At 29.2% G+C, this 10,690-nt stretch overlaps 1 protein-coding gene across 1 annotated transcript; it reads left to right on the top strand.

The window, feature by feature from the left end:
* The first annotated feature begins 6,217 nt into the window (after nucleotides 1–6,217).
* LOC105207837 (cytochrome c1-2, heme protein, mitochondrial) lies at nucleotides 6,218–9,867 on the top strand. The gene is made up of 3 exons (XM_011177478.3): nucleotides 6,218–7,694; nucleotides 8,713–8,991; nucleotides 9,604–9,867. Exons 1-3 carry the CDS (start codon nucleotides 7,275–7,277, stop codon nucleotides 9,847–9,849), a joined length of 945 nt encoding a protein of 314 aa, XP_011175780.2. The 5' UTR covers nucleotides 6,218–7,274; the 3' UTR covers nucleotides 9,850–9,867.
* The last annotated feature ends 823 nt before the right edge of the window (nucleotides 9,868–10,690 follow it).

Raw genomic sequence — 10,690 nt, forward strand, 5'->3', positions numbered from 1 at the left:
CAAAGATAATGAGATTTAGAAAGGGAGGGAAAAGATGGAGTGAGAGAGATTGGAGGTGAAGAGGGAAGAAAATAGAAGAAGTAAAGGAATATATGTATTTGAGATACAAACTACAAAGAAATGGAGGACAGAAGGCTCAAGTGAGGGAAAAAATCAGGAAAGCGGCCATGGAAATAGGGGAAGTATGGGAAATCGGAAAAAGAAGATTTGGAAAGGACTGGAGTAGAAGAATCTGGCTTTTCGATATATTAGTATGGACAGAGATGAGTTATGAGGTGGAGATTTGGGGATAGAAAAGGGGGAATGGAAAGAGTAGAAGAGAGGTACTTAAAATATATGGCTATTTGGATTAGACAGAACACCGGGACATTTAGTTAAGGAAGAAATTTAAGAAGGATGAGTTGAGAAAAAGGGCTGGAAGAAGAACATCGGGATTTAAAAAAAGATTGGAAGAGGAAAAGAGAAGTGAGTGGACAAGGTTATGTTGGGCGGAAATGAAAGAAAAATATAGAGATGGCAAAACGGGGTTAGTCTGGGAAAAGGAGAAAAGGAAATTTTTTGAAGATAGATGGAGTTGAAGTGACACGTGACACCGCTTTTCACGGATCGAGATGCTTTTCTACTGATTTCTATTCACCGCTATTTCATTTATAGAGGGAGCGTCCCTAATCGTTTGCAAATTATCGTCCAAGAATTCATTCTTCCTCAACTGAGAGCACTCTTTGGAGTCGAGTATATATTACTCGATAACGAAAAAAATAATCAACTCATTGGATTTCCTGAACTTTCAACAGATGATCTTTACAACTTGAGTCTTGGACCTTATCAAATACGCAATGCGATTTCATACTATGCAGAACATCAGAAAGAAAGAATATTCTTGGTGCAGAAGTTTAATCCAAGATCGAAGCACCCGTCAGCAGCTTTGAACTATAAGAAGTATAACATCTTAGTTGAAGAACCCACATTGATTAAGGCGCATATGAAATCTCATTACCGTGGTAGTCAGTACGACTACATTTTTATTTTAATAGATAAAGCAAAAACTGGACGAGATTCTGTTTGTGAGTACTATTGTACTTGTCAAAGTGATGCTCGGTAGGTTGTTGCAGTCATGTAATGACAATTGTATGGTTTCTTGGATTTGCTTAATATCATGGGATACCCAATCCTGAAATATGCAATGTATCTATCACGATTCATAAAACAACTCTGCATAGTGAGAGGCAAGGAAACTCTCAGTAGAAAAGCATCTTGATCCGTGAAAGGCAGTGTCACGTGTCACTTCAATTCCATCTATTTCGGGGAGTTTTCATACTAAAGGAAAACTAAGGTCATATTTCAATCCAGGATAAAAATCCATAAGAAACAATGTTTCACTTCGTTATATATATATATATATATATATATATATATATATATATATATATATATATATTTTAGATAGATAGAAATAGATTTTTTTTAACGCCATGATGAGGTAAAAATGATCATTTTTGACACTTTTCTAAGAAATCTGACGTGATAAAGCAATTTGCTTACCAGATTCGTGTTCAGCGCGCAAAAATACAATGGGAAATGGTAACTTTTATCCAAACAACAGAAAAAAAGTCTAAAAACGGCGCTTTGTGTTATGAGAAACCTTTCAACCCTTTATATCTCCGGAACCACGCTTATGCTCATTTTTAAATTTTTCTGGGATTAATGTTCCATTATATAGTACTATTTGGTATAAAAAAAAGTTTGAAATTCGAGGTCTAAAAAAATGGGCCAATTTTACTGACCCTCTTTTGCAAAGCTCCACATGAAATAAAAATTGCATGTAAATGTGGTTTACAGCATTCGAAAGTGTGAATCTTTACTTTTAATTTGCTTACTTGTTGAGCGTTATACGATTTTTTTCACTGAGTTATGCAACACTGAAGCAAAAATGGCCTTTTTTGCATCAATGTTGAATAATTCAATGAATAAAAATTGTACAACACTCAACAAGTGCGTAAATTAAAGGTAAAGATTCACGCTTTTGAATGCTATGAACCGCATTTTTGAGGAATTTTTATTTCACGCCGTGAAACTTTGCAAAGATTGTAAAAAAAATCCGACAAATGTCAAAATCTTGTGAAAATTTTGCCAAGTTGCACAGCGTGAAATAAAAGTTGCAAACAAATGCAGTTTACAGCATTCGAAAGCGTGAATGTTTATCTTTAATTTGCGTATTTGTTGACTGTTGTACAATTTTTTTTCACTGAATTATTCAATATTGATGCAAAAAAGGCCATTTTTGCTTCAGTGTTGCACAACTCAGTGAAAAAAATCGTACAACGCTCAACAAGTAAGCAAATTAAAGATAAAGATTCACGCTTTCGAATGCTGTAAACCACATTTGCGTGCAATTTTTATTTCATGTGGAGATTTGCAAAATTTGTAAAAAATTTACAGATTTGACCCATCCCCATTTGAATCCGCGTAACTTCGTAAACAATCTATAAATCGTTTAATGACTTATCAATCTCAAAATTAGAGATTTTAAGCTTCAAAATGCCTTTTTTAAATTGTTCTACGATCATTTTTGACAAAGTTACACTCTCTTGATTACACTCTCTTACGCCTATTTTTTTGGAGTCGGAATAGATGATCCTTTAATTTTGCTGTCGAGTGTATTATATGCAACTTTCAACTGTAAATTTTTTTTAATAATGTTTTTGATAAAATTTTTGACAAAGAAGTTTTGGAAATGTTTGGAAAGCTCTTAATATTATTTAATCAGATAATATAATTAATATTAATTTTATTTATCAATTTATTTGTTTACACATAAAATGTATTTTAAAAACACACATTTTTTTCAGATAATTAATGTTTTAACAAGTTTGCAATTGACATTACTTCTTGTTAATTAAACTAAACGCAAGATGTTAATAAAGATTTCATGGAACCTTTACAATGCTTGAAGTTTAGCACCGTGCCGTTTAACGGTACCCGTCCAAGCGCCCGGCCGGCCGTTTGGTTGTGCCGCCCTTAACGGCGCCAACATCACGTCCTGTAGTTGGATACTTTCAAACGCTCACCGTTTAAAAACTATTGACCCCTCAACATTTTGCTATTAACATTTTCGACTGAATTTTTCATGAGCAATACGTACGTGCAACATCTCCCGAGCAACCTGAAGCACTTGTATAAAAGATGTGACAGACACAATTTCTTCCAAAATAAAAAAACAAAACGCCAATATAGGTTACCGTTATTTGAATAAACTCACAAAGAGTGGATAAGAACTGTAAAATGTCAAATAAGATGAGTCATAACTCATTTGAAAGGGGGAAACAAGTATATTAAAAATGTAAAAAGGTTAACGTGAATGGACCTTACTTTTTAAGAAAATTGCAATTAAAGTTTAACATTTGGACGTTTGTATTTTAAGTAGAGGAGAAGAGGCTAATATGGCCATTTTCATTTTATTGAAAAACTTTGTTTATAATTAATATTTTCTATTAAAACTTAAACGATTACATTTGTCAAAGTGTTGTTTGACAGATTCTAGACTCAAAGAAATAAAATATTTGTTATTTAGGACGTGATTTATAAAAATCTAATGCACTGCATAATCAGTGGAAGAAAAAAATGGTTGTAATATGACTATCCACAAAAATAATAAAAAAAAATTAGTTTACTTTAAAAAAAACAGTACTTTGTTACAAAATTATATATTTCTAATTTTCCATTATTTAAAATTTTCCTGCGTTCAGAAGCTTTAGAAATACCAAGAAATTTTATTAAAAATACCATTTTGTCCCTGATTAACATTAAACAACAAGCATAAAATGATGTCTTTAATGTTTCTAAACACTGCTCTTTAAAATGACAATCGATTTATCAAAGAAATATTTCGGTATAAAAATTTCGCTTAAAAAATCATATTAACAAAATTTTATGTTATTGTTTTAACTTTGTATAACTTGAAATGTATACGGCTGAATAAAAAGTTAAATAACAATAAAACATTCGAGTGTATGTACCTTCGTGTGATAATACACTCAAGTTTAAGAATAATAAGGAAGTGTATATAATTAAAGGTTAAATATGTACCTTAAAAAAGTTTAGAAATGCTATAAAAATGCCTTATAACAATTGTCAGTCACTATGTATTGGCATATTAGCATTACTAAGAAACGGTGTGCTACTAACGAATAACTCCATAAGCAATTGTTAGAATACGTCACCTATTAACGGAAATAATAGAGATAATCGTATCGTCGACAGTAGCCGTAATACCCTCTTCTCCTCTGTTAGAATTTTGATTTTAGTACTTAATTATCCAAGAAAGCGTCGTGGCTGAGAAAGTTAAGTGTTAGAGTTACATTTTTACTTCCGCAGCGGATCGAGTTCGAATCTCCGCAGCATCATTTTTTTATTTTTATTTATCTTTAGCTATTGTATTTTACAATTACATTATCTTTATTATTTTTTAAATAAATAATAATGTGCTTACATATAATAATAAAATTAAGCGATTTTTTATTAATAAATAATTAATAAAAAATATTTAATAAGTTATTTATTATAATAAAAATATTTATAAAGGTAAATAATTAGTCCTTAACAAGCAGATTTATTTCGAAAAATAATACACTTGGAGAGTTTTTAAAATATCATAAGTTATAACCCACACAGCATTCAAAAAGAATTCAAGTTTATGTCACCAATACTGAGTTTATTTTGAAATGGAAAAAAAATTCTTTTCCTGACTTTTTCTTTTTTTTTCAGAAAAAGAATTTTTTTGCATTTCAAAATAAACTCAGTATTGATGACATAAACCTGAATTCTTTTTTTAATCTTTTTGAATTCTCTGTGCTATCTGGGAAGACTGTTATAGTAAATTAGTTACGAGTAAGTGATACACTTTTATAATTTATGATATTGTAGAAACTCTCAAAATGTATTTTTCGGAATAAATTTGCTCGTAAAAGTCTAATTATTTACATTGTTTATAAATTTTATTATAATAAATCATTTATTAAACGTTTTTATTAATTTTTTAAATTTCTAGTTGCATAAGAACTAGCGAATCTATCCAGTCATAGATTTAAAAATTACGCTAATTACAAAAATGATGAAAACAAGTAAAAACGTGATATTTTTTAAGTCGTTGGTTAATGATGCTTGATGATGATCTCTCATTCTGTGGAGAATAGAAAATTTATTGGACACAGCCACGAAATAATCTTTATAAGTGAAAGTAACCACGAAAAATAGCCGAAAAAGGCGAAAAAAGCGGTTTTTGAGCCATTTGAGGGTGTTCTCATGAAAAAAATTCTTAATAAGTCAAGGAGGTAGTTGGCATGAAAATGCAATTTTATGATCTGAGGGTAGGTAAGTCTAGCTAAGACTGATGAAAAACATTTTGATTGTTTATATTATGTCTTTACATATAGATTGAAATTCTCTATTAAATATGAGATATTTTGAAACCTTTCTGAAATGTTTCAGTTTCTTAGTTGAAATATTTTGAGACATTTTTAAAAAATTTCAATGTATAGGTCCTTACTACATATCTATACAGTACCAATGTTGCAGACAACTGTCAGAAAAATTTTCATGTGCAATACTTCTGAAAGAATTTTACAAAATGTTATATATGAAATGTTGCAAAGAAATGTTTCCAAAATTTTGTGATATAAAATGTTTTTGCGTTAAAATTGTTTTAAAGTTCATCACATGCAGTGAATTTTCAAATTAGTTTTTCTAAAATTGGGAAAATTTTCTTGGATAAATTAACATATCTAACCAGAAAATTTGCTTTGTTGTTTTCAACGGGCTGAGCAAAAATTTTCTAAGTTCTCTCTTAATATGTGCTAAATTTATAAAGTAGGAGTACAATGTTATAAATAAAATATTGTCTTAAACATATTATGCATATCTTTTATTAAATATTTCACAAATCATATTTACATTTTTTTTTTTATTAATCAGATTGCGATTAATAGGGAAGACCGGAGCTCTTCATAAGACCTTTTTTTCTTTTGCGTCTCCTAAGTCCTATATTCATTAAAAAGAAAGAAAAAAAAACATGAGACGGTTTGAAAAGTTGAACTTTTTCCTTCAATGCCGGTATAGATAGAACATGGAAATGTACTTGCTTTTAAATACATATAACAATGTCGTCCAATGCCAAATATTTTGAATAACCCCAAGCATCGAATAATATAAAAATAGTCCAGAAATATTTTGAAATTTGTGTTTTAAAATTAAAAAAATGTAAAAAAACTGTTGTGAAGACTTTCTTTTATTAAGAAAAGAATATATAGTGTTATAAAAAAACTTTTCGAGATAGATGGAGTTGAAATGACACGTGACACCGCCTTTCATGAATCAAGATGCTTTTCTACTGAGAGTTCCCTTGCCTCCCACAGATTGGAGTGCTTTTCCTATGTGAGTCCTTTTGCTTCTCACAGATTAAAGTGCTTTTTTAATGTGAGTTTTCTTGCTTCTTACAGATTGAGGTGCTTTTTTAATGTGAGTGATAGATTTTTAGATAGATAGAAATGGATTTTTTTTAACGCCATAGTGAAGTAAAAATTATCATTTTTAACACTTTTCTAAGAAATCTGACGTGATAGAGCATTTTGCTTTTACCAGATTCGTGTTCAGCACGCAAAAATACAATGGGAAATGATAATTTGTATTTAAACAACAGAAAAGAAGTCTGAAAACGGCGCCCTATGTTATAAAAAACCATCACTTTCAACCCTTTATATCTCTGAAACTGCGCTTATGCTCATTTTAAAATTTCTCTGGGATTAATGTTTCATTATATAGTACTATTTGGCATAAAAGAAAGTTTGAAATTAGAGATCCAAAAAATGGGCCAAATTTGGGATTACTCTTCGGTATGGAATCTATTTATTAAATCATATTATGTCATCTCAAAACTGATATTAAACGAGTTTTATAAATACGACTATAAATATTGTACCTAAAAATATTAAAAGATGACAATATCAATTAAATTCACAAAATTTATGTATCAAACTATTTCTCGTTTCAAGGCTAGTTTCAAATAATTTAGCAAAGTATGATTATAAAACCGAAACTCAGAGACGTAAATAATAACATTGATTAATTTTGAGAAAATTAATTTATAACAATAAAAATTCAACAGTTGCGAGATAAGATATTTGACGCGCAAAAATCAGAAGACACCTTGTATAACCATAGATGTTCGATTTAATATACTATCAATTGTTTCCCCAAATCTTATTTGCCCCAGAAAAAAAATGGCTAGTCTTTTAACGAAAAGTTATTTTTTACTACAAATGAAACGTAGTTTTCAACGACAGCAATTTGGTAAAGTTTATACATGGTACAACGAGATCGAGTGGAAAAAGAAACGTGGAAAAAGAATTCTGATAAACGGTTTAGGCGTGCTGATAGGCGTTGGCACCACTCTCGGAACATTTCTATATTGCTTGGACCGATCGGTTCAAGCCATAGACCGCGTCGCACACCTGCCCAACTATCCCTGGGACTTCGAGGGATATCTCACATCTCTGGATCATTCGGCTGTACGGCGGGGTTGGCAAGTCTACAGAACCATATGTCACACATGTCACAGCTTGCGCTACGTGCGATTCATGGATATGATCGACGTGTCGCATACGAGGGACGAGGTCAAGGCCATTGCTGCTGAGTACGAGGTATACGGTAGGCTTGAATTTATCTCGTGTCGGACCCACCGATTTCGTTTTTGATGTAGGCATTTTATTTCTTCCTCTTTCTCACAGCTCTCATAATTGATTTTAACTTTACGTTTAACGCGCAACAACGCATAATTTAATTATAAGTTGGCTTGTTGAGGACGTTTTCCATCCGTGCAAAAATGAGATTAGCTACCACACCGTAATAAACATTTCTGTCTAATATTACTACTCAAAATGTTTACAAAGTTGAACATTTGATAGAAAATATAGTGATTTTTAATTTCAAAAATGTATTTTCCACAGTTACTATTTTACAATACTACAATATGTGAAATATTCTATTGTAAATATATCGTATGTGCCATCAGTTTAGTAATATTGTTTGATAAAGTTAATAAATGGATGAATCAATGGAGTCTTATCAAATCATATTTCATGTGCTTTGTCAATACCATATTTTTTTATTTATTGTAAGAACTAATATAACTTATTATTTTAAGATAATATAACGACGCGTAATTTTAGTCATGTAATATGCATCTAATGATCTTATAATTTTTCCATGGTGCTTCCTTTCGTATAGAATTTGTATTTATAACATTTTATACAGAACGTATTATAATAATTAATTGTGTTAATTAAATAAAAATATAAATAATTAATATAATTATTGAAAAATGCTTGTTCTCGATAGGAAGTTTTTCACTTTGAGACGTTTGAGATATTAATTACAATCTTCTAGGAGATCGGGAATCTCATGATGGTCGATAAACTGTGTAAATAACAAACAGATCTATTGTTAATAAATTGTTCTTACTTTTATAAAAAATAGAAAAAAGACCTTTAAACAATAATAAATAAAAATAAAAAGTAATTAAAAAGATATTTATACATTATCTTAAAAGAAATCCATAAAAACTTTGTAAAAAAAAAATCGAAAATCTTAATGTCTTTAAATTTGTTTTATTTGATAACATTTCATGAAATAATAATATATTATATTTATTATATACAGATTCAAGATGGACCCGACGAAGAAGGAAATTACTACACAAGACCCGGAAAATTGTCTGATTTGTTGCCATGTCCTTTTCCAAATGAGGAAGCGGCCAGGGCTGCCAATTTTGGTGCATATCCACCAGATTTGACCTACATCATTTTGGCCAGGAAGAATGGTAGAAATTACTTATTTTCTTTGCTAACGGGATGGGAAAAGCCGCCTGCAGGTATATCTTTAACCGACCAACAACATTTTAATGTTTACTTTCCCGGAAATGTAATGAGTATGGCGCAAGTAAGTATCAAAGATATTATTCCACATATTTTTATATGTATAAATAATCCAAAATTTTTCCTTATCTTCTTTTATTATTTATATTTTTCTAATATTTTTTTCACATTATCTTTAATACTTGGCTATAAATATATTTTAGTATCTTAAAATTTAAATTCATGTTTAAATTAAAATTAAAATTAAATGAAACAAAATATATGTTGTCTATAAGTATTAATGAATTTTGAGAATCTATATCTTCTGACTTAAAATATATTTAATTTTTCTTTTATTAAAAAAAATTCTAACTAATTTTTTCTCCACTCCTTCCTCCCTTAAAGAGACAAATAAATAAAGATAGAATAATGACGAAATAATTAAATAAAAGAAACTATGATAACGGTCAAACATTATTTACAAATATAATAAACGTTAACTGTTTTTTCAACACATTTGCGATAAATGCCAATGAAATATTAATTATATCAAATTGCGTCTTATCAAGAGATATTATTCATTCATCAACATTGTTAATATTTATTTCATTAATTAACCTTTTATGTTGATGAAAATTTAATCGCACGTCCTAGTATTTGGTAGTTACAATATATTGTAATATAAAATCATGTTCAGATGTTAGTCAACGGAGTGGTGGAATACGACGATGGCACTCCATCAACGACGTCACAAATGGCAAAGGACATAGTCGAGTTTTTAAGCTGGACCTCTTCGCAAAACTTTGATGAACGAAAGCAAATGTTTATTAAGGCGATGGGAATCTGTATTATATTACTAGCTTCGGTTACTCACTATATGAGATACATTTGGTCGCACATGAGGAGCAAGCAGATTGTATATGTACCCAAGAGAAAATATTAAAAAATATTTTTGCAAAAAGTTTCTAGTAGAAACTCAAATAAGAATTAGTACTTTTGTTTATTAACGTTGAAAGAAATATGAAATAAGTTAGTTATATTAATTCAGATAATTTATTGAATTTGTAAAAATTTGAAATTTGATTAATAATGATCATTTCTTAGATTTTTCTCTCCGAATTAATTAAATGTTTGGCCGAAAGAAATGTTCATAGATGTTAATTAAAAACAATCAGATGTAATATTAAAAATAATCTACAGAAGTAGAGACAATTTTTTTCAGAAAACTCATTTCCTTTGTTTACTAACTGATACATGTAATCAATAAATGAGAAATAGCAATTAATTGTAAATAGAATATAACAATTTTTATTAAAAATCTTACAAAAGTGCCAAATAAAATTTCATTAATATAAAATAAGAAAGAAATAAAAGTGTAATATAATAATATAAACATATATTAAATTATGAAAAAAATATCTTTTAAATATCACATTTAATTTAATATAAAGATATTATAGAACCATTATAGATTAAATGTCAACTTTTTGATCAATTATTTTTGATGTGTTTTTAGAGAGGTAATTTTACTTTATATGGTTCGAAAAAAGGCCTGCTTTTAACAACTTTTTCTAGAAAAATATTTAAGCAATTTTAAGGCTCAACTTTAATATAAATATTTAATGATTTTTGAAGATCAAGTATTATTTATTATCTTAGACTATTTAATAGATGACGTATTAGTTGGTTAAATTAAGGATAGATTTCATTTACGGAAGTAATTGAGAGCTAATAATTGATCTAAAATACAAAAACAAAAAGTTTTATTAATTATTTATATGAGG

Source organism: Solenopsis invicta, chromosome 1, assembly GCF_016802725.1.
Source record: "Solenopsis invicta isolate M01_SB chromosome 1, UNIL_Sinv_3.0, whole genome shotgun sequence".
NCBI classification, from domain to species: Eukaryota; Metazoa; Arthropoda; class Insecta; order Hymenoptera; family Formicidae; genus Solenopsis; species Solenopsis invicta.

Excerpts from the sequence above, each read along its gene's own strand:
- LOC105207837 (XM_011177478.3), top strand. The coding sequence starts at position 7,275 with ATGGCTAGTCTTTTAACGAAAAGTTATTTTTTACTACAAATGAAACGT. Across the intron at positions 7,695-8,712 it reads CCATTGCTGCTGAGTACGAG|ATTCAAGATGGACCCGACGA; the intron begins GTATACGGTAGG and ends TATTATATACAG. Across the intron at positions 8,992-9,603 it reads ATGTAATGAGTATGGCGCAA|ATGTTAGTCAACGGAGTGGT; the intron begins GTAAGTATCAAA and ends AATCATGTTCAG.